This window comes from Syngnathus leptorhynchus, chromosome 12 (assembly GCF_054491065.1).
Source record: "Syngnathus leptorhynchus isolate UIUO chromosome 12, UIUO_Slep, whole genome shotgun sequence".
Lineage (NCBI taxonomy): Eukaryota > Metazoa > Chordata > Actinopteri > Syngnathiformes > Syngnathidae > Syngnathus > Syngnathus leptorhynchus.
The window spans coordinates 8,608,870-8,632,626 of record NC_141206.1 but is presented as its reverse complement, the minus strand read 5'-3'; the positions used below and the strand labels follow the sequence as shown (position 1 = coordinate 8,632,626).

Genomic DNA, 23,757 nt, shown 5'->3' with positions numbered 1-23,757 from the left:
ATTCGTCGCCACAAAGATTTGTTTCTTTTTCCTTATAGGGCGTCTGCGTGAGATTAAAATTAAGCGTTGTGTTCCGCTTTCGGTGAGGGAATCTGCAACAAAAGAGGGAAGGGGTCGAAAGCAGAGACCTGTGAATACCTCTTTGCTTTTACTTCTTTTAACACAGAAGCACAGGCCCCGCCTTCTCGCTCATATTTACAAGTGAGTCATACCATGTGGAAGTTTGACGAGAAATTTGAGTAATCCTTCACGTAATTGCAGAAAAAAAAAAAAACAAGATGACTTTAATTTGTTGTGTGTGCGTGTGGTGGCAACACAACATTTTGATTTACTGTATCTGACCGCATATAGGAATTTGATTCAAAAACATTTGGCTGAGAAACTTTTTGCACGCACACACACACTTACCTCTGGGCTACAATGGAAGTTGAGGAGGTAGGTGGGGCTCGAGGGAAGACAAGTTTCAACGAGACGAAATGACCTGATGTTTGTGGCGTGGTCTTACATTCCTGTTAAAGCCCAGAAATAAAATCTATTCAACTTTTAAAGCTATTGTAAAGACTCTCTTGAGTTGTATAAAGTATCTTTGAATTATTTTTTTCAGTAGATGCTTTATACTGTTGAGTGAATGATGTCAGGAATGAAGTTAGTGCAGATGTTCTTGACTGTTAAAATTAGACAAGTCCAAAATACAATAGCCACTCTGATAACTTGGCACTACAGGAAAAAACATTAAAAAAGAAAAGTTAATTAGCACCAAGGACAGTTAATTGTCATCTGCACCACTGAAACATACAGGACAGGAACACAAAAGGAAAGTAAAAGCATTAAAAAAAAGAAACAAAAAAAAAAAAGAACAAACTTACTCATGTTTCCTTGGCATCGGTAAAAATTCCCCCAGCTTCAGTGTGCTCCTATTTCAGCTCAGGTGCGGTCCAGCTACAAGATCCTTTGAGAGTCAGTCAACCTACAGACTGTATGGAAGATTGATTCGTTTCAATTCCAGTCCACAGAAGTTCAAAAAGGCATGTCCCAGGACTATCGAACCAAATGCAAGTGTGTGTGAAAAGTGACCCGTGCCTGCAGAATGTGACACAGGAGGAACTTGGAAAGCCTTTGGGCGCAATGCCACTGCTGCATTGTCAAAAATTAAAGTTACCATAAGACTTTTTGTTTTTTATAATGCTTCATAAGTGAATGCACAAACCATTTACGATTATTTGCAGTCCCGAAGTGAACTTTATTACCGCCAACTATTCTGCAAGCCTTTGGGTGTTTACCTTCATTAATTAGTCTCACTTGTGTTGCAACAGCGCCAATTATTTTGCAAGTAGACTGTAAACATTCATCAGTTGGTTTTTGTCAACCGAGAAACGCTCATTTCATTCGACAGTAACTCAAGGATATCGAATGCGGTTTCAATCTGTTTTTATTGTACAAAATGATTATCAGCTTTTGCATTTAGTGAAGTATTGCCATATAAAATATCAGACGCAATAACAGTCCATCCGGTAGAAAATGACTGCTAGGAAGCTACTGGGGGGTTCTTCAAGTCGGCTGGGGACTCGAGTACCTGAGGAAATGAGGGGAAAAAAAAAAAGTGAATGAAAATTGTCAACTTGGGCGACAAAAGCAAATTTGACCTTTGGCACTTAAACGAGTTTGGTTGGGAAATTCAAAGGCTACCTTTGCTAGGTAGCTAAGAATGTATTTACCTCATCGTCAGCATCCGCGTAGTCACTTTGCAGCATCATGTTTGACATCAAAGTTTCTTTGTCCGGTGATTTGCCTCCGATTGATAGCCAGCCCTTCCTGTATCGAGACAAAACAAAATATCAATAGCAATCCTGCATTCAATTAAAAAGTGCATTTGTGTATATCCTTGCCTTTTCGCAAAAACAAAAACGACGCCCAAGACGACAACAAGCAGGCAGAAGACAACCAAGATCACGCCAATGTGGCTTTGCCGGCTTTCCTTCTCTTGACAAAATGTCCCTCGGTAGCCAGCCGTGCACTGACAGTAAATTATTTTGCCTTGAGTGACGCAGCTGCCGTGGCCGCTGCAATGTTGTTGACTACACGAGGACGTGTCCTTGGTGTTCTGAGGAGGTTTCACGGGAGGCTTTGGAAGATCACCAGAGGGGATGTTCATTTGTGAACCTAACGGAATTCATACGGTTTACAAAGGGAAAATTCCTTCAAATTTGCATCATTTGTCTAAAGACTCACAGTCTTGTTCGTCCGACTGGTCCGGACAGTCCGCTCGTCCGTCACAGAAGTTGGTGGTGTTGATACACTTGCTAGCATCGAGACAAGCTTGCTCCCCTTTGGGACAGGGGTGCTCTGGTGCGCAGGATGTGGGACCGCTGCTGTAAAAGCCACGTGCACATTTGCACACGCGACCTCCGGGATAAGGCAGGCATAGATGCTCGCATTCCTCGTTGTGGACGGCGCACTTATTGGATCCTGCAGATAAGGGTTTGAATCAGGGCACATTTTGTATTTATAAAAAAAAAAAAAAAAAAAAAAAAAAAAAAAAAAAAAGCTGACAAAAATATAATAAAAAGGTTTGACTTGATGACTTCTGCGACTGTTCAGTTTAGTAAAGCGCAACCCACCTGTCTGGCTGTCCTGACTGAATGCTCGGATTTCTACCAGGCTGCTTTTTGTCTCAAACCAAAGTTGTTTGGGATGGTGGCCGTCGCTGAACCACAGTTTGGTGACCTCTAAACAGGTTGGAAGCAAACACAGATCATGTATCAGAATATGAAGGGGGCAAGGCATTTAATGGAGCGCACCTTAACAATCTTAATTAAACTGTTCCTTATCGTCGATAAATCAAGCAAAGTAAATGAACTTGAAGTTAGAGGTGATGAAAAGCTCAACTTGTGTGAATTATTCATTGCTACATTAATCTGACGCCCGATGGGGATGAAGACTGATGAGCGGGAGGGTATATTTGGAGGAATTTAGTTGAAGGGATGAATACCTAATTAGTGTGACTTTCAGCAGAAATGGATGAGTTTAAACAAAAAAACAAAAAAAAAAACTTACCCTTTTCCAGTGTTATCCAGAGAAGCATATTCTCAATGTACGTGATGGAGGTAACCAAACCTGGGCCTGCTTTGAATTGTTTGTAGCCTGAGCCATCCAGTCCAATAGTGCAGATGAGGCCTTCAACTTAGATGGGGAGGAAAATAAACAAATATTTAAATAAAAAGCAAATCAATGAAAGGGGGGGGGGGGGGAACAAACTACATGATGAAAAAGGTACTAAATTCAAAACCTGTGTCAACCCAGTAGATTGAAGTTCCATTCTTGGAAAAGACCAATGACAGGGGGCTGGAAGACTTGGTCCAAAGCACCGTTTTGCGTCGGCCATCCATCCATGCGCAGCTCACTTCAGCCTGGTTCTTACTCCCCACGTAGGCCGTGTAGCAAAGTTGACTCGAGGGAGGATGCACTGCAATGGAGGTTGTGCGCTAGAAGATCAAATAATCGGTGTGAGTCCATTGCACAAAAAAAAAAGGTTCAAGAGTGATGTGTGACCACGTTGTACAACCTTAACGCTTCCCTGCAGCAGTGAGGTGCTGTAGCCTTCACGGCTGCTCGTCACGTGAAGGTTAGGTCGGCTGATGCTGCTCCAGTAGATGTTGAAGGTCACCCAGTCGACCGCCAGCGCCGTGATGAAATCATCCTTAAATAGCATTACACTTAGCTGCAACTTTTATGCTCATCATTGAGAACTCAAAATAAATTTCTTACCTTCAGTTGTACAAGCCGACCAGCTAGTGTCAGTGCCTGTCTGGATCTGGGCCCGCTTAAGTTCAGCATATCGACAGTACCTTGTTTGCCATCAGCCACAAACAAGGACAAAGTTTGGAGAGCCAGATCCAGTCCGGTGGCCTCAACAACTCCAGGAATGAGCAACACTCGGCTGTTTGGCATATTTTTCAGACCGACGCCATCCTGACGCAAGGACTTAAAGTAAACCTGGATGGGAGGGGTGGAGAGACCGTCAGCTGAAAGGAACATTTAAAAAAAAAAAAAAAAAAAGCCACGGAGAGCCGCCTAATCACCTGATAGACTGTTGTAGAAGACAGAAGCAGGATGAAAGAAGAATCCAACGGTAGCGAGCAGGTGATCTTGTCCTTGGAGAGTATCAGCCCCTTTGGACAGCGGCAAACTGCTGCCGGCTGCATCTCGGATGCTCCGGCTGTGAGGAGGCACATGTGGGAGCACCTCAGTTGGTCGCAGGGGTTGGATATGGCGGGCTGGGAAAGGGGATGCATCAGCTGGAGAGAGGAAACGGACAGCACATAGTTATTTATCTCAACAATATTTAAAAAAAAAAGTAAATATTTGTCTCTCCCCTTTGACACAAAATAACGTTCCAAACTGATTACTAACCTTCAGCCCAAAAGGCTGCCCTGGTCTTTTGAGAAGAACCTTCTGGTCTTTCCCTGTGTTCTTATCGGCCGAGCGGATGGTTCTCCGCTTTGTGTCGGACCAGAAAATCCGATCATTGAACACTGCCACTGAGAAGGGGCTCGGCGTTTCGGCCAGCTGGAGAATCTGGCAAGATAGGTAAAATTGTTCGCCACCTGACTCGATTGCCGAAAGCGCATTCCCAACCTCTTGCGTTAGATGACGCTCACCTTGACATCATCTCCATCCAGAGAAGCCGATCCGATGCAGCGTAGCTTCTCATCGGCCCAGTAAACGCGCTCGTCCAGGAAATCGTAAGCCAAACTTACAGGCCAGCTCAAGCTGCTGCTCACCACCACTTTCCTCTTGGATCCATCCATTCCCGAACGCTGGATCTGAGGGGTGCTGCCGATCTCGGACCACATCATCAACCTTGGGGGAGGTGACAGTTAAGATTTGCAGCCAGAATTAAAACTTCCTTCCCGACCGAGTCTCTCACCCTTTGTGCGGGATCAGCACCAGCGAGCGAGGCTGCTCAAGATCTTCAGCTAGCACCAGCGTGTAATCTTGAGACTTCAACGTGGTGTCACTGAGGCGCACCGCCCGAATTTGGCCCACGAGTCCGTCCACCCAGTACAGATTCTTACCTACCCAATCCACCGCAATGAAATCCGACTTGACCCCTGGAAGTAAATTGGATTAAAAGCCGCTCTATTTATTTTGGTGTCTCGGATTACGAGCGCACCTTTGATAAGTGTCCCTTTGCTGCTGAAGTCCTTTGTCATGTCTGCCCAGCGGATGCTCTGGTAGTCTGGACTGAGCCAGTAAACCCTCTGTTGAGCCCAGTGGTAGTCCAACGAAAAGATGGGCTGGTTGGCCGAGGTCAGAAGACGCAAGGAGCCGCTTTGAACTCCAAGAAGCAAAAGCTCGGACTGGACGGATGCCACGAGCAGTGGCTCATCTAAAGACAATGTCAATCATGGACAAAAAAATATTCTTAGTTTTTGTATTTAAAACTTCAATGTATCAATCACTTGAAATGAATCTAGTGGAGCACCTACCTTTGGTCTTGCAGCTTTTGTTGTCGGGCTCCAGGTAGAAGCCGGGGTGGCACCGGCACACGTAGGACCCACGAGTGTTGAGGCAGGTGTGTTTACATGCTTCGTGAGGCATTAGATTACATTCGTTTGTGTCCACGCAGGAGACGCCGTCAGAATGTAGCGTGAAACCTGCTGTGCAGTAACAACTCTGCAAAAAAAATGATTTTAAAATGTAATCTTATTAAATACATCTGGATATTTGTCCCTGAATCACAAGATTTTTTTTTTCAGCATTTGATTTATCTTTACTAAAATTCATCTGTTTAATTGTCCCGGAATCACATGAACAATTTATGCAAATTCCTGTCCTCCTTGTTTGACTGACCGGTCCATTTGGAGTGCTGACACAGCTATGATCACAATGAGGAAATGAGGGGCTGGAGCAGTTGCGCAACACGCATCCCACGCCCTCGTCCGAGCTGTCGGCACAGTTGGTCAAGCCGTTGCACGCCAGTCGCGGATCCACGCACTCGCCGCTGCCGCACCGGTAAAGATGGGAGGGGCACTTTCTCGGTTTGCCTGTGGAAAACGATGCAGACATTCAAGATCAAAATGATCCAAAATTCAATGTCAAACATTTTACATTTGTCTTCATCCACGCCATTGTGACAGTCGGCCTTCCCGTCGCATCTCCAGGAAACAGGGATGCATTGGCTGCTGCTTCCACATTGCCACTGGTACTCCCGACACGGCGGTGGCTTTGTCTCACAGTTCTAAATGCAAATTATTATTATTTTTTTTGTTAGTGACGTTATTTCATGAGGACAACCACCCAAATACATCTTTACTTTTTCATCCGAGCCGTCCTTGCAGTCTTCCTCCCCGTCACACAGCCACTCACTCTGCAGGCATTCGTGACTGTGAGGGCATCGTAACTGGGCCGGGCAGCGCGGCGGTCTGGAGCAGTCCGCCTCGTCCGAGCGGTCGCTACAGTCCGGGTAGCCATCGCATCGAAGGGCAACGGACATGCACTGCCCGCTGGTGCAACGGAACTGCTCCATGTCGCAGAACTTCAAACCTGCCGGGATGACATTACTGGACTGTTACTAGCCCCGCCCTCTTTTTGTTTTGACCCCCCCCCCCATGTGACATACCGCACTTGTCTTCATCCGAACCATCGGCGCAGTCTCGTTCGCCATCACACAGGAAGCTTTCCGGTATGCATCGCGTCGAGTTATCGCAACGGTGATGGCAGCCCGAGAGTTGACTTTCACAGCTGATTTCATCGGAGCGGTCTTGACAGTCGTACTGTCCGTCGCACACCTGCTCAGTTCGGACGCATCTGTGACCGTGACTGCATTGAAACTCATCTGGGGGAAGGAAGAATCTCATGAACGATCGGCCTTGAGGACGAATCTCATGAACGATGGGCCTCGAGGACGAATCTCAAAGACTTAAACAAACCGGCTTTGCATTCAGCAGCGCAGCCCTCCTCGTCCGATCCATCCCGGCAGTCCTTCTCTCCGTCGCACACGTGGTTGTACATGACGCAACCCAGACCGTCTTTACACGCCTGGAACCCGTTTCGGCATTTGAGGGGAACCGCCTTGTCCCTGGATGCTAGGCGCAGAGAAACCGATTTGAATGGGTGGAACAGAATTTAGATTTTTATTTTGGATCTTACAAGGTGAACCGCGATCAGGGGACTTGCACTTCTTTTCGTCGGAGGCGTCGGCACAGTGGGCACGACCGTCGCACACGTACATCTTGGGGATGCACTTTCGCCGATCGTTGCACAAGAATTCCCCTGAAGGGAGGAGCAGGGGAGTTAATATACAAGTGAATTATTGTGATCATCCATTTTCCGATTTTGTTGACATACTTCGGCTTTTGCACTTGAAAACGCAGTCGCTCTCATCGAAAGAGTCCGGACAGTCGGGTTTCCCGTCGCAAAGCTGTTTTGGAGCGATGCACAACGATGAAGTCGGGCATCGAACTGAAGGAGTGACGCAAACCGCAGCGGGACTCGGAGCCACGGACGTAATCGGTGCATCTGGAGAGACGAACTTGTTCAAAGCACACCCGCAGAAAAGAATTCCGGCTCCGAGTGGACTTACCGCAGTCGAGCTCGTCTGTGCCGTCAAGGCAATCGGGCTCTCCGTCGCAGAGGAATTTCTTTGGGATGCAGCGATGGCCGTCGGCGCAGCGATACTCGCAGCTTTTGGTTTGTTCCCAACAGTTCAGCTCATCCGAACGGTCGCTACACTGAGGCCGCCCGTCACAGACTTGAGCCTCGGGGATGCACATCACTCCGTGAGCACACTGAAATTCACCTTTGAGTAAATAAAACAAAAATGAGCAATTACAAAAAAAAAAAAAAAAAAGAATAAAAATAAAATAAATAAAAAACAAGAAAAGTAATAAATAAAATGTCATTATTTGTGAACACAGTCAAGACAACCTTCTGCACAGGTTTCCTGGCATCCCTCTTCATCCGATCCATCCAGACAATCTTTTTCTCCATCACAAACGTGGCTGTTTAGCACACACTCCGTGCCATCCTGACACGGCCTCGTGCCCTTACGGCATTTCACCACCTGAGCCGTCGTTAAGTGAGGAACTACCCTCCGACAATCCTCCTCATCGGAACCGTCGTGGCAATGAGCTCGGCCATCGCAAACGAGAGCGTTGGAGACGCAGCTCCTACCGTCCTTGCAAAGAAAGTCGGCTACGGAGGAAAGAAAACGTGATACCAAAAAAAAAGAAATTTGGGGGTGGTTGAAGCCATGTCAACTTACTCGTCGAAGGGCATGTTTCCACACAGTCTTCATCTGATCCATCTGGACAATCTTTTCTTCCGTCACACATTTGCGTCGGGGCGATGCAGAGAAAAGAATTTGGACACAATACGGTTGGACTCAGACAAGACGGCTTGTAAAAGGGCTTGGCTGTTGAAGGAGACTCATTTAAGCCCGGACTGGAGGAAGTTGGACTTTCTGCAGACCATCAAAGTTGAGAAAAGTTGAACATTCCATCAGACACGTAATTAAAACAGAATTTGAACATACATACCGCATTCCGCTTCATCTGAACCGTCGGCACAGTCTTTTTCTCCGTCGCACACGTGGCTGTAGGGAACACATTGAGTCTCATCCTGACATAGCTGGAAGCCCATGCGGCATTTTAGCATCTTGGCTCGGGTGACAGGAGGAGCTACGGTCGGACAGTCTGCCTCATCCGAACCGTCGTGGCAATGAGAGCGTCCGTCACAGAAGAAGTCCTGCGAGACGCAGCTCCTTTGATCCTTGCACAAAAAGTCGGCTGTGGAGGTAGGAGATGTTACGAAAACATCACGAGGACCTTTGCGTTTGGACTTGTAAGTTCTCAACTTACTCTTTGAAGGGCATCTTTTGACACAGTTCTCGTCCGAGCCGTCGGGACAGTCTATTGTTCCGTCGCACATTTGTGTCGGTTGAATGCAAACGAAGGAATTTGGGCAGAACGTCGATGGACTCTTACAAGATGGCTTTGGTGTAGGCTTGTAATAGGACTTTGAGGGTGTGGGAATTTCATTTAAGGCTGGACTGGAGGAAGATGATGTTTCTGCAAAGTTGAAAAGTTGTCAGGCAAATAAAATAAAAAAAAAAATACAAATAAAAATCAACATACCACACTCCGCTTCATCGGAACCATCGGCACAGTCGTTTTCTCCATCACACACATGGCTGTAGGGAACGCATCGAGTCTGATCCAGACACAGCCGGGAACCTAAACGACACTTCAGCACCAAATTCCGGTTGGCAGGCGGAGGAGGCGGAGCTACGGGCGGACAGTCAACCTCATCGGAGCCGTCGTGACAATGAGCTCGGCCATCGCAAACCATCTTCTTGAAAACACAACTCCGCCTGTCTCTGCAGAGGAAGTCCGCTGTGGGAGGAAAGTAAAAAAAATAAAATAAAATGGGGGGGGGGGGGGGATCATGCATAAGCTAAAAGCAGCCAACTTACATTTATTTTTGCATCGTTTCAGGCATGTTTTCTCATCAGATCCGTCAGGACAATCTTTAACGCCGTCACATATCTGCGTTGGGGGGATGCAAGTTGAATCTGGACATAGAAACGAAGGACTGGTGCAAGACGGCTTGATGGGAGGTTGAGTCTTGGCAGGCAATGGAGGTCGATTTCGGTGGCTATTTTCTGGAGGCGTCGTCATCTGAGTGTCTGTAAATATTAAAGTGAATAATCTTGGTTTAATATAAAAAAAAATAAAATAAAGAGAAAAAAACATACCACACTCCGCTTCATCGGAACCATCGGCACAGTCGTTTTCTCCATCACACACATGGCTGTAGGGAACGCATTGAGTCTGATCCAGACATAGCTGGGAACCTAAACGACACTTTAGCACCGAATCTCTGTTTGCAGGAGGAGGAGGCGGCGGAGCTACGGTCGGACAGTCAACTTCATCGGAACTGTCATGACAATGAGCTCGTCCATCGCAAACCAGCTTCTTGAGAACACAGCTTCGCTTGTCTTTGCAGAGGAAGTCCGCTGTAGGAGGAAAGTAAATAAAAATAAAAGGTCATGCAGAATATGCTAAAAGCAGCCAACTTACATTTATTTTTGCATCGTTTCAGGCATGTTTTCTCATCAGATCCGTCAGGACAATCTTTAATGCCGTCACATATCTGCGTTGGGGGGATGCAAGTTGAATCTGGACATAGAAACGAAGGACTGGTGCAAGACGGCTTGATGGGAGGTTGAGTCTTGGCAGGCAATGGAGGTAGATTTCGGCGGCCATTTTCTGGAGGCGTCGTCATCAGAGTGTCTGTAAATATTAAATTGAATAATCCTGGTTTCATATTTGGTATATTATTTAAAAAAATAAAAATAAACCATACCACATTCTTCTTCATCTGAGCCATCCTGACAGTCTTTTTCTCCATCACACACATGGCTGTAGGGAACGCATTGAGTCTTATCCCGACATGGCCGGGAACCTAAACGACACTTAAGCACCGAATGCCGGTTGGCAGGCGGAGGAGGCGGAGCTACGGCCGGACAGTCAACTTCATCGGAGCTGTCGTGACAATGAGATCGGCCATCGCAAACCAGCTTCTTGAGAACACAACTCCGCCTGTCTCTGCAGAGGAAGTCCGCTGTGGGAGGAAAGTAAATAAAAATAAAAAAGGTCGAGCAGAATAAATTGCTGAATATGCTAAAAGCAGCCAACTTACATTTATTTTTGCATCGTTTCAGGCATGTTTTCTCATCAGATCCGTCAGGACAATCTTTAATGCCGTCACATATCTGCGTTGGGGGGATGCAAGTCGAATCTGGACACAGAAACGAAGGACTGGTGCAAGATGGCTTGATAGGAGGTTGAGTCTTGGCAGGTAATGGAGGTCGATTTAGGCGGCCATTTTCTGGAGGCGTTGTCATCTGAGTGTCTGTAAATATTAAATTGAAAAATCCTGGTTTCATATTTGGTATATTATTTAAAATAAAAAAAATAAAAAAATAAAACATACCACATTCTTCTTCATCTGAGCCATCCTGACAGTCTTTTTCTCCATCACATACATGGCTGTAGGGAACGCATTGAGTCTTATCCCGACATGGCCGGGAACCTAAACGACACTTAAGCACCGAATGCCGGTTGGCAGGTGGAGGAGGCGGAGCTACAGGCGGACAGTCAACCTCATCTGAGCTGTCGTGACAATGAGCTCTGCCATCGCAAACCAGCTTCTTGAGAACACAGCTTCGCTCGTCTTTGCAGAGGAAGTCCGCTGTGGGAGGAAAGTAAATAAAAATAAAAAATGTCGAGCAGAATAAATTGCTGAATATGCTAAAAGCAGCCAACTTACATTTATTTTTGCATCGTTTCAGGCATGTTTTCTCATCAGATCCGTCGGGACAATCTTTAACGCCGTCACATATCTGCATTGGGGGGATGCAAGTTGAATCTGGACATAGAAACGAAGGACTGGTGCAAGATGGCTTGATGGGAGGTTGAGTTTGGGCAGGAAATGGAGGTCGATTTAGGCGGCCATTTTCTGGAGGCGTCGTCATCAGAGTGTCTGTAAATATTAAATTGAATAATCCTGGTTTAGCATCAACCAAAGTTGTATCTACCATAGCAAAAATGTGTAACCTTGACGGCAAAAACAAACAATCACTACCACTGGCGGAGCTAAAGGGGGGACTCTGGGGGCACTGCCTCCCCTCAAATTTATTCAGACCCACCAGGTGTCAATAAATACTCAGGGGTTCTTTTTCCCAATTTTTGGTTTTATATTAAAAAAAACAACAACAACATTTTGCCGACCCCTTCGAGGAAAACCATAATCATGGCCCCGTCGGTGCTCACCGCATCCTTCTTCATCGGAGCCATCTTTGCAGTCTGGCTCGCCGTCACACACGTGACCGAAAGGAACGCATTGGCTGCCATCTCGGCACAACTGGGAGCCAATCAGGCACTTCAAAGCTTTTGCTTGGCCGGCAGGGATCAGAACACTGGGACAACCGACTTCATCGGAGCCGTCGTGACAATGAGCACGGCCGTCACAAACCAGGCTCCTGGAGACGCAGCTCCTTCGGTCCTTGCACCGGAAATCATCTGGGACGAAACAAATTCAAATTTGTTAACACTCTGGGTGGATTTTTGACAAATCTATTTCAGACTTACTTTTGGATGAACATCTTTTCACGCAATTATTTTCATCAAAGCCGTCAGGGCAGTCTTCTCGCCCGTCGCAAAATTGCTTCGGGGAGATGCAGAGACGGACAGAAGGGTGGGGACAAAGGACGGACGGGCTGATGCAGGCGGGAAGCGCCGGCGCGGCTTTTGTCATTTCGTTTGGATTTGGCGAGGTCACATCCTGCTCTGTAAAATTTGGACGACACAAAATTTTTATTAAATTTGACCAAACCGGTCTGCAAAGCGTTAGAGTTACTCACCGCAATCTTGTTCGTCCGAACCATCCTTACAGTCTTTCTCCCCGTCGCACACGTGGTTGTACATAACACACTCGACGCCGTTCTTACACGGCCTGGAGCCCTTTCGACACCTGACGGCGTCCACCCGAGTCCGGAGTGCGGCAACGGCGGGGCAACCGACCTCGTCCGAGCCGTCGAAGCAATGAGAGCGGCCGTCGCACACCAGCGCTCTCGACACGCAGCTCTTCCGGTCCTTACATTTGAAATCATCTGGAGAAGAGACGTTAAAGTCAGAAGCTGCAGCCTTTTTGGAATTAAACTAAGACGTCACCTTTGGATGGACAGTTTTGAAGACAAAAACTTTCATCATCTCCATCAGGACAGTCCTTTTTACCATCACATAGCTTGTTTGGCGGCAGGCAGATGGCGGTGCCCTTGCACAGCACAGACGAGCAGACGGCACTAACAGGAACTATCGAAACAAACTTTCACCATCTAAACTCAGAGATGATCAAAGTTGTCGATAATATGTATGAACCTGCATGGATGTCCCGGAGTGCCTCCACCACACTGACCACGGGACCTCTGGTTGTCACATCCTGGATACGGCGCCCGTCACGTCGGTCCCACAGGGTCATGACCTCAGAGGACAGCGACAACAGGTAAGGCTCCAAGGCGCCCAATACCGAGCCGAAAACGTTCCATCTTTTTCCTGCTTTGTGCTTATTCCCTTGGTGCAGACTCAATGTCATCAGGCCTGGAAGGGAAAAGGAGTCTTAGTACTACAACGATATCCAGGACATATATAATTCAAAAAATAAATAAATACTGGACACACCTGCCGTGTCTGAGTTCCACAACAGACTCGCAGCTCTGAGGTCAAAGGCCAAATTCTCTACGACTCCATCCAAGCGCAGAAGTTCTCTGGCTTTGCCTCCAGTCATGCTCATAGTGAAGATAAACTCCTCCTCCAACCAGATGACTCCGCCCCTCAGCCAATCCAGGAAGAGGCTTCGAATCTCTCTGGTGGTGTGGTACAACTGCCGCTGGTAACGGCTGTCCACTTCCACAGAGCCGATCCGGTTTTGGTCACATGACACCCAATACACGCTTCCACTCTTTTGGTCGACTTTAATGAGACAAACTTAAGAAAAAAAAAAAAATTGAAACTAAAACTTGCATCGATTAAGATGACCATTTCAAAACGTTGGATCGTTAAAATCACTAACCTGACACGGTTGTCGGAATCCACTCAGTCTTTACTTGTGTTAAGCTGGTGCGCTGGAGGTGACCAGTTTGGTTAGCCCAGTACAGCCAGTCACTGTTCCAGTTCACATCAAAAGACAGTATGCCCTCGTCAGTAGCAAAAATCTTCGTTTCTGTCGACTGGCTGCCTTTAAACTCCAATAGGTTGATACTTTTGGAGGTGGCATATAGGAATCTTGGATCTGAAGCACACAAGAAAATAAATTTCAACTGTCCTTTTGTCTTTGTTAACTGATTGCAGAACTTTTACGTTATAGTAAATTCGGTTGCTAGAGAACCTACAGTCGCATGTTCCGTCAACCATCAGGACTTTGGAGGTGGGACAAGTGCAGGTAAAGCCCACAGGGTTGCTTTTGGTGAGCAGACATATCTGGCATGGAGTCTTGGCACATACAGAAGAACCTAATTGTGGAGGAGACATTTGCACTTTGATAGCACGAAAGCAAAAGAGGAGGAAGTTCTTCACGTACCTCTCGGCTGCTGCAGCTCATGAAAGACGGTCAAAAGTGGAAGTGTGAATTTCCATAAAAACTTCTTCCGGTTTGGTTGGCTCTGCGGAACCTGCCAGACTCCTTTGTCATCCGCCCAGTAGAAGGAACTTTCAAACACTGCCAGGTTGAGAGCCGGTCTCTTGTTGAAGAGTCCGGTGAACGTGTAACGGCCGGTCCCATCCACTTTCATCGTCTCGATGGACTGATGGAAAAAATAAGACTTTATTTTCATTTCTGGATGAGATACATTGGTGATTTCTTTCCCCAAGTCACCATCTTGATGTCACTGATCCAGTAGAGCCTCCTGGCGGCCACGTCTGTCGTGAGTCCGTGGGCCATTTGTGCCGTCAGTACAATTAGAGAGCTTCTGTCAGACCCATCCATCCATGACCTCTCTATGGTCACCCTCTCCCCAGGGCCCGTGTTGATCCAAAACATCAAGCTGCCAAAAATAAATACAAATCATGAACACTGCAATTTCCTGGTTAGAAAAAAAAAAAAAAATGCCGATCAAGCGAACCTCTCCACTGGTAGAACCACCAATTCTGATGGGCTGATTGATTTGCTCAACAAAATGGTGGAACTTTTCTCATCTGCTTGCACGTAGATTGATTCCGTCCTCTGATTGGTCCAGAAAAGGTTTCCATTCAGCCAGTCACAAGCCAGCCCTTTGATTCCAGGCTCACCTGTGTAAGCAATGTGATAGTCAGGTTAGCTTAGAGCTAATTAAATTAGCGAATAAAAAAAAATGGCTACCATCATACCGATTTATGCATCATAATGAGATAAGAGTATATGCGTAACAAACCAGCATGGATTTTCCAGGTGCGCTGCCCATCACTCTTATAGATGACTCCCATGTCGTCGGCCCAGTAGTAGTGACCCCGGGCAATGTCATAGGTCAGAGCCACCGGATTGAACTTTAGAGTCTGGAGCACCTCAAACTTTTGCGATTTCACATTTAGCAGTCCTACGGATGTCCTCAGCACTGTCAGCAGTCGGGTAACGTTCCCTGAAGGCACACGTGTCAAAAGTTGTGACATTGGCAATAAAAGAAAGAAAATGAAAAAAGAAATATTGTAAGTTTGCTTTGAGGTATAATTTAATGGCAGTACCTGTGGCCAGACAGCCAAAGCTCTCATCCTGACTGAAGCCTTCTCGGCAGTGGCAAAAGTAAGATCCAACTGTATTGGTGCAGTGATGGAGGCATGGCGTGAAGGGAAGGGCGCATTCATCCACATCTGCGGGCACATATAGGGCAACTAAGTAAACAAGGCAGTTGCACAATACGACCAGCAGACGGCGGTGTTGTAAGCCGATTTTTCAACATATTTAAAGATTTTAGAATTATTTTAATTCAATTTAGATTAACCATTGGAGATAAACAAAACCCCTGAATTAGATTCTGGAGTTGATCTCATTCAACCCAACAAAAAAATAAATGCAGATATTGCATCACCTTTGCAAACTGCCCCATTGATATCAAGTTTATAGCCAGGAGGACATGTGCACAAAGCACCCCATGATTCATCCACACACACGTGGCTACAACCTCCATTTTTCACAGAGCAGGTCTGACCTGCAAGGGGGAGTGAGAGGGAGCATTGCATCAAATGACGTCAAGAATCAATTACTGCTCAATATTGTTAATCAGCACTTTTTTTTATTTATTTCAAAACTAAACTTACTGCAGGTTATGGGCTCGTCGCTGCCATCCAAGCAGTGAAACTTCCCATCGCACATCTGGTCAGCAGACAGACACACGTCTGCGCATTGGAAGCCACCCTCATGGCAAACAACTGGTCAACAAAAAATTTGTCACATTTTAAAAAGGTTTTAAGAAAAAAAAAAAAAAGAAATGCACAACACATGAAAGCTTCCTCACCACAGCGCTCCTCATCAGAGTTGTCCATGCAATCATTCTTTCCATCACAGCGGAGCTCTACGGGGATGCAAATGCGGTTCCGACAAGTCCAATCTGAGTCCAAACAACCTATGGCGACATCGCAGTTCTCCTCATCGGAGCCGGTTGGACACTGCTTAAGTCCATCGCAGCGTGCTGATGCGTCAACACAGTCGACAGAGCCCACGCATGGAAACTGGCCGAGTGGACAGTTAGAGGAGCCCGGAGGAACTGAGGGAAAATCCAATTTAAAAAAAAAAAAAAAAAATGGACGGGAAAAAAAAAAACCCCGCATAGTAGTTGTGTTAGTTTTTTTTTTTTAATCTACAGATGCAGCAATTCATTTTGGCCCAATCTTAATATTAAAATGTGCCTACCATTACAGTCCATCTCATCAGAGCCATCCAGGCAGTCCCCTTCTCCATCACATCTCCATTTATCAGCAATGCAACCGCCATCGTCGCATTGCCATTGGTTTGGACGACACTGGAAATCATGCCCTGAAACAAGCGCACAATTCATTCCAATTCAATTTCAAGTGCAACCAGCTCATTATCCCTCCCCAATAAAAAAAAATCTGAACACGCCACTTGTAAATGCAAACGTGAGGAGAAAACGATCAATTCTAATGAGTTGCCTTTGTGGCTTGCTTAGTGATGAGAACGCACCAGCAAAAATCAATGCGCTTGAAATTAAATGCACCAAATTTGAGAAATACACGGGTGAAAAAAAGTTTGTTACCTGTGGCGGAGTGTAAAATCGACAGGATCAGCAAACAAATGAGTTGGCGTGACTTCATGTCGGACCCGCACGACTCATCTGAATGGAAGTGCATCACCTGCAACTACACCTGAAATAAAGGCTCTAATTGCACATGCGCACTACGGCACGCGGAAGTAAAGTGGATATAGTTAAAGAATAAAAACAAAAAATAAATAACCACATAATGTATGTAGAAGTAACAAAATGTAAAAGAAACTAAAAAAAAATCTACATAGGCTATACAATATTCTTTTATTGTCAAGTCATTCAAAAAGTGCATTTAAATTTACTTGATGAATGAAATTGGTTTTGAATATCAATTGATTTAAAAAAACTGATCAAAACGATAGTTCGTTTGATGTCAGAACTTGTAGAGCTCTCTCTATCCCTTTCAATTGCAATTTGATTAAGTGAGAGCTCATTACTGCTCATTTATAATAACTCTTTGATCTTGCTGTCAATTGTAATGCAGCTTTGACACTGGAAAACATTCAATTCTATATACAAATTTCTTGTATGCGCGGTAAGGAATAAATGTTTTGCACTACGACCATTGCAGTCATTTTGACCGCTCCAATATTATTTGTATAAAATTTGGATTTTTATGAAAAATATCTAAGAATAAATTGGTGGAGTAGGTAAAAAAAACGCACCAGGCGACCAAATGAAAACTATAATTATGCCATTTATTTATTTCTTTAATTTAAATAACTCTTCTGCAAATAAAAGTTGCGAACTTGAACTGCAAACGTTTTCTCTGTGATATTATAAAATTAAACAAATGTATCTCACTCTTAAAAACACAAAATAAATTACACATTCGTTTTAAAAATAATAATGATCAATAAATAAACTATAACTCAATTTTCCCTGGTTTCCACTCTGTGCTTTTTCCTAGAGCAAATCTTTTACATTTTAAAACATTAATTATAGTAAGTAACCCCCCCCCCAAAAAAAATATTAGGGGGACCAAATTGAACAAATCTAATAATGTAATGCCTGATGATGATGTAATATTTGCGAGTTGTATTTTGACTTGAACTAGCCTGTGTGTGTGATTAACTCCTGCAGAATTGCCTGCTCATTAATCAGAAGTCCCCCTAATCTCCTTAACTCAAATTATTGTGAGGGCCTCTTATCAACCAAATCAAATTGTGGCCCCTCACACGGGTTTGTACGTCAGGCACTTCAAAGGAGCCAAGCAGTTTCGATGCATCATGTCACATTCAAATAAAGTCTTGTACTATGCAAGTAGTGTGCCATTTTTGTATTGAGCGCTGCAGGAACGACGTGGATCAAAGACAGGCGCATTGTCACATTGCCTTCAAAAGGACGTCACCCATTTGGCTTGGGCTTATAAAAACCCAGAGACAAGCTTCTCAGATGCATCATTTGGAGACTGCAAACACTTGGGTCGTGGAATTATGCCGAAACTGTCCATGTTACTTCTCCTGGTCAGTTTGTGCGTCGCCGCGATGCATCCAGACGCGCTGCTGCGCGCTTTCTCCACCCGGTCCGAACTTACCTCGCAGCGGCGCAAAGCCGGAGGACTTCCCGTCTTCATGATGCAGCTTTATCGGACCATGTTGACTGAGAACCATGCCGGAGACAAGACCTGGACCGAGGACAACCTTGGACTGCATCCCTTGGATTATGTGACTAGCCTTGTTGCAAAAAGTGAGTGTTCTGTTTTTAAACGCTATTTTCATTGAGCCTTGGTCATAGTTTTAAAAACTAATAGATGTGTAATTTTACTTCCTTTTTAATTTACTTATTCAGCTAAAAATAGTTTTGACATCTAAACCCAATCAGTCATCATTTCAGCACCTATGCAAAATTATGGTTGGCCACCCAAAATAAAAGACTGGCTCTTGAATTTGAGTTTGTGCTATTTCTTGTTAGTAATGACGCTAACTTATATTTGCATCTGTTCCAGGCTGTGAGCAGCGAGGTGATCGGTGGTCCATCACGTTCAATATGTCCTCCTTGTCCGCGGGCGACCACATTCAACAAGCCGAGCTTCGCATCCGCCTGCCGGACTTCAGGGAGTCCCCCAGAGCCTTGGTGGACGTCTACCTCTCGTGCTCTGACGACAGCTGCCCTGGCGGCAGGCTCTTCCTGGGCAGGCTAAAGGCCCATCCCAGCACCATGAGATCTTCATCCTCCTGGAGGTTGCTCTCCATGACTCAAATGCTCCAGCACTGGCAAAAGCAGGACCTGTCAACACATCAGCCGGAGGACACCGAGCAGAATCTGGAAGCAATCCAGCACCTTACAAAAAACCGGGTCATGATGGTGATCTTCGCCAGGCAGAACCCCGACGCCCGGCGGACGCCCTCGCTCATCCGCACGTTCGTGCACTCCAAGTACGTGAGCCAGGATAGGAAGGTCGGTCCCAGGAAGACACGCCGCAGGACCAAAAGGTTCTCCGGGCAGCAAAGGAGAAGGATCTTCACGGCGAACAAGGAGGATCTTCTGTGCAGGATGGTGGACATGTGGGTGGACTTTGAGAAGCTAGGCTGGAGCCAGTGGATGGTTTATCCCAAAAGCTACAACGCTTTCCGCTGCGAGGGCGCCTGTCCCACACCAGTAGACGAGAACTTCAAGCCCACTAACCACGCCTACATGCAGGTACGAGTCTTTGCTTCCTCTGCTCGTGTATGTTTTCTTCCTTGTTGTTCTAAGCAAGTTCTCCTTCTTACCACAGAGCCTGCTCAAGTTGCACCACCCAAACAAGATGCCGTGCTTGTCCTGCGTGCCCACCCGCCTGGCGCCGCTGTCTATGCTCTACTACGAGAACGGCAAGATGGTCATGAAGCACCATCAGGACATGGTGGTGGAGGAATGCGGTTGCCACTAGGCCAAGCCAATCACAGACTTTTCTACTGTCAATGACTTTGCCGTTCTAAATTTAGGCGTCTCGCGTTGTGCTCGTTCCAAATGACACAAACCTGGTCAGCGAGTGAAGCACTGGCAAAATACAATACGATAAAGCTAGATTTCGCCTTTTAAAAAGCTAACGGAATTGACATTATCGATTGTTTGGGTCACGTTGAGCCATTTGTTTGTTTACATTGTACAGTAAAACATTAAATTATTTCTTATTTTCAACAAAATAAAAAAATCTGAGAAATAATTGTACATTTAATTTGGAGGAGACATGCACCCCCCCTCCACACACACACACACACACACACACACACACACACACACACACACACACACACACACACACAGACACACACACACACACACACACACACACACACACACACACACACACACACACACACACACACACACACACACACACAATTTAGGTGTCTTGATACAATACAATAAAGCCACCTTTGATAATAGCAATCCATCCAGGCCCCGGGGTGGCAAAGCAGCCCCAATCCATGATGGCACCCCTCCACCACAGTTTATGAAGAAATCCAGGTCATTCCAAAAAGTTCACACACTTTTTCTTGCCACTGTAAAAATCCTCATCCAGCAAATACACAAGACTAATTTTATCATGCAAAAAAAAAAAAAAAACTTCAAAAAACAACCCAAAAAACAATATTGTACTTGATTATAAAAGCTCCACACATTATTATGTTGTATTATATTATGTTTAGTTAAAACAGATTTTAATCACAACTACTGTCCCAACAATTAATCAATGGAGGCATGCAGAAGTACAATTTCCTCTTGAGGAACTTAATTTTAGATTCCACAGTCCCTACCTTTTAATTCAACTTTTAAAAAAATCTTCTACACTCACAAAAACAACAACCGTGAAGATGTTAGAAATAGTACCAATCCTCTTCAAATGTCCATGTCAAACTGGGCATCTTCTCCTGTGTGAAGAAAAGAGTGGAGTGAAAAAAACAAACAATAGACTTCACATGGATTTTACATGAATCACAATTGGTTTGAGCTTGCACACACAATTTTCCCGAGTTCCCTCCTCCATCACATTGTAAAGGTCATAAACGTGCAAACAATGTTTACCTGCACCCTCTGTATGTTGGTTTTGTTCGATTCGACTATTTTGTCTCGCTGCCGGCTGGCAGGTCTCAGTGGAGGACTCCCGTTTGAACGGCCGAGTGACTCCCGGGATATCGGGCAGCTTAGGAGGCGTATGAGCCAAAGGAGAGGTGCGACACTGAAGCAGGAATTTCCTGTCGTAGATGATTCGAGTTCCTGCGCAACCAAGAAGCAGATTTTTTTTTTTTTATATCTTATAATTGTGGATTTAATGAAGTCCTCCATTTACCTGATGGAGCTCACAATGTAGACTAGTAGGATCAAGTGCTTGAATGACCTATTTTTTAGTGCCCTGACACACATCGAGTGAGCCAGCTGTATTTGTGTGTGTGCATTTTATCAATGTGAACGTGCCACATTTTTCAGAACACAGTATCAGCATGTGGAGACTCCGCCAACTTTCTCACTGCTGCAGAGGGAAAACACCGCCTTGTTTTGCTTGCAGCAATAATTGGTGCGGCTTATAGTCAGTACATTGCCCAAGTGATACTGCTTAGAGTCTCAATAAAAAGTTAGTATCTTTGTGAATAGTTTGTGATTCTTTTCAAATATCACTACACAGTGCAAGAAGTCCTAATATTTCCTCCTTCTGATCAAGCACATTTTTCAAAAGGCTACAAATCAGTGAATAACAAAACACTGTTGATCATTAACATAAGGACATGACAAGACTAAGGATGAAACCGATTCTCCAGGAACGTGGGGAACATCAAGAGTCTTTAAGTTCTCCGATGCACTTATTAGACCTATTTGCAATAAAGCCCAAATGATGATGGTGCATGTCAGAAGTTTGAGACCCAGTTTGACCTATGGCCGAGTTACCTCCGGGCGTGGTGCTGAACACGGTCCCCCCGGGGGTCGTGGAGTACTCCTGGGGCATGTGGGCAGCTTCCAGGACGGCGACCCGCCTCACGGCCGGGATATCCCGGCTTCCGCTCGTCTGACCTGCCGCGGACATGCTTAGATGGTGAAAGCGTTCTCGGTAAAACTAAAATTGCTTCAAATGTGATGCCGTCTTGTCTCCATGTGCTACCACTTGATCCAAAACAACCCAGAAAGCCCTACTACGCGAGCACGTGAAGCGGCGGGTTGTGATTGGCTGAAAGTAGGGGGCGTCACAGATGCCGGAAGTTGTAGTTTTTTTTAAAGCTACGGAAGTCGAGTAATAACAAACAACAAAATAAATACATCCTCCCGCGGTACAAGCAGCATGTTATCACAATACTTACTGTTTTCAATCAAATTTCTGAGTGTTTTTTTGCATATTTTAATATAACTGCATACCTACACAGAGATGCACCTGTATTTAAAAAAAAGTGCATTGAGAATGATTTAGGAATAATACATCTCATATGTCACATCTTTGTTTATTAAGTCTTGTAAATGGTTTGAGCTGGTGTACAGGGTAAGATGATCTATACATATTTTTACGTCAGAATAGTTCTGATTAAAAGTCTTGTATACATTTTGTTGATGTTGGTTTTTTTCTTCTTCTTCTGGACCGATAGAAAACAAAAGAAAAAGTGTTCAAAGCTACATAGCCTCTACATTCCCCATGGTGGGCTTGGGCTAACTAGATAATGCTGAAAGAACATCCATAACAACTCTATGAGGGTGCATAGCATTCTAATGAAATATATTTTGTCATATATATTTTTTATACACATATTTTCATAAAAACATCTTTTTTTTTTGTGCATGGGTGCAGTTGCATTCCTTAGGATAGAGTAATATGATATTGCGTTTACATTGTCATGTATTCATTCTAAAGGAGTATAGGTGAGATCTATTCTTCTTCTCCACGCTTTAAATGTTACAATACTCTTTAAATTACATCATCGGGCGTTACGCTATCTTTTCAAGTGACATGCTTGTTCTTTCACACGCAAAGCATCATATTTCACCTATACCCCTGACCCCCAAAAAGCTAAACAGACAAAATAGTCTCTCGCCCAAAAACAATTCTCACTCAATCAGTAGGGCCCTGCACAAGAAATGAAAACACTTTATAATTTCAGAAATGAAAACCTGAGTGGCATGTTACCAGTGTGAAAACGTGATATGTGGCAAATATAGTGCATGCACTGGTCATGTTGAAAAAAAAAAAGTGTGAAATGTGTGCAAAGTAATGTACTCATTCGTTCAGTCAGTCAGGCTACAGTAGCACTTACAGTACTTATGGGATACATATTTTTGTGTAGTAATGGTCAGTGCGCGTGTGCTACCATGATATGACAACATCAGGTTTCTGCGTTAAAAAAAAAAAATAATTCAGAGGAAAATTAGTTTACCAAGATTTGTTTAGGGAAGGGGTAGAGAACACATTAGCCGCAAGATAATTTGATCCAGCCCATTAGTCAATCCTAAAAACAAATTAAAGCTGCTTTCCGCCAGAATTATTAAACATCGGCTCATATCGAATAGCAGAGGCAAAAAAAAAAAAAAAAAAAAATCTGTTTGGGATACTTGCTTCCAATTCTTTTTATGATACATATGTCCGTTCAATTTTAATTGTAATATTACATAATATTACATCTGGTTCCCCACCCCTGCTCTAAACTCACATACTTAAACTCCGAGAAAACATAACAAATTATATATAATCATTATATTGGCTACTGCAACATAACACTTTTTGATATGCTAAATGCTGTCAAATACAGATGCAAATCTCTCAGGCGTCTGCAATCCCCACACTGATATCACCCTGAACTAATTCCGTGTCAGCGTTTTCTCGCTGACTCACTCACGTCAAGGTCGAGGCAGCCGGCGTTTTTTTTTGTGTGTTATCAAAGAGGTGATGAGGAAAAAAAAACCACAACATATGCAGAACTTCCTATAGCGGCGCTCATTACGCGTGTTTTGGATTTTATTGCTGCGGCAAGTACACACCA

At 44.8% G+C, this 23,757-nt stretch overlaps 3 protein-coding genes across 4 annotated transcripts; 1 reads left to right on the top strand and 2 right to left on the bottom strand.

The window, feature by feature from the left end:
* Positions 1 to 1,411: 1,411 nt before the first annotated feature.
* Positions 1,412 to 16,940, bottom strand: lrp13b (low-density lipoprotein receptor related-protein 13 b). 2 transcript variants are annotated; one of them, XM_085925452.1, is made up of 53 exons: positions 16,808 to 16,940; positions 16,444 to 16,566; positions 16,049 to 16,297; positions 15,852 to 15,962; positions 15,623 to 15,742; positions 15,279 to 15,404; positions 14,972 to 15,175; positions 14,684 to 14,849; positions 14,437 to 14,605; positions 14,143 to 14,365; positions 13,955 to 14,074; positions 13,636 to 13,854; positions 13,245 to 13,550; positions 12,945 to 13,163; positions 12,738 to 12,878; positions 12,428 to 12,676; positions 12,156 to 12,353; positions 11,838 to 12,086; positions 11,335 to 11,547; positions 10,999 to 11,256; positions 10,705 to 10,917; positions 10,369 to 10,626; positions 10,083 to 10,295; positions 9,758 to 10,018; positions 9,476 to 9,688; positions 9,138 to 9,395; positions 8,862 to 9,071; positions 8,541 to 8,789; positions 8,267 to 8,464; positions 7,930 to 8,196; positions 7,586 to 7,801; positions 7,351 to 7,521; positions 7,153 to 7,275; positions 6,933 to 7,088; positions 6,623 to 6,838; positions 6,317 to 6,546; positions 6,112 to 6,241; positions 5,854 to 6,047; positions 5,490 to 5,676; positions 5,174 to 5,389; positions 4,928 to 5,111; positions 4,659 to 4,860; positions 4,411 to 4,575; positions 4,080 to 4,295; positions 3,766 to 3,993; positions 3,563 to 3,697; positions 3,287 to 3,482; positions 3,055 to 3,180; positions 2,619 to 2,726; positions 2,230 to 2,466; positions 1,887 to 2,160; positions 1,716 to 1,812; positions 1,412 to 1,573 (listed from the first exon to the last, which is right to left on the bottom strand). In XM_085925452.1, the coding sequence occupies exons 1-53, from the start codon at positions 16,899 to 16,901 to the stop codon at positions 1,526 to 1,528; spliced, it is 10,152 nt and encodes a 3,383-aa protein (XP_085781578.1). In that variant the 5' UTR covers positions 16,902 to 16,940; the 3' UTR covers positions 1,412 to 1,525. The 2 variants fall into 2 exon arrangements, with proteins under 2 accessions (XP_085781578.1, XP_085781577.1); XM_085925451.1 differs by lacking the exons at positions 9,138 to 9,395; positions 9,476 to 9,688.
* A 1,295-nt stretch (positions 16,941 to 18,235) lies between these two features.
* Positions 18,236 to 19,869, top strand: LOC147048279 (nodal homolog 2-A-like). The gene is made up of 3 exons (XM_085927022.1): positions 18,236 to 18,505; positions 18,765 to 19,459; positions 19,536 to 19,869. Exons 1-3 carry the CDS (start codon positions 18,253 to 18,255, stop codon positions 19,686 to 19,688), a joined length of 1,101 nt encoding a protein of 366 aa, XP_085783148.1. The 5' UTR covers positions 18,236 to 18,252; the 3' UTR covers positions 19,689 to 19,869.
* Positions 19,870 to 19,959: 90 nt separating this feature from the next.
* LOC147048278 (eukaryotic translation initiation factor 4E-binding protein 1-like) lies at positions 19,960 to 21,941 on the bottom strand. The gene is made up of 3 exons (XM_085927023.1): positions 21,686 to 21,941; positions 20,828 to 21,019; positions 19,960 to 20,673 (listed from the first exon to the last, which is right to left on the bottom strand). Exons 1-3 carry the CDS (start codon positions 21,819 to 21,821, stop codon positions 20,642 to 20,644), a joined length of 360 nt encoding a protein of 119 aa, XP_085783149.1. The 5' UTR covers positions 21,822 to 21,941; the 3' UTR covers positions 19,960 to 20,641.
* Between the last annotated feature and the right edge of the window lie 1,816 nt (positions 21,942 to 23,757).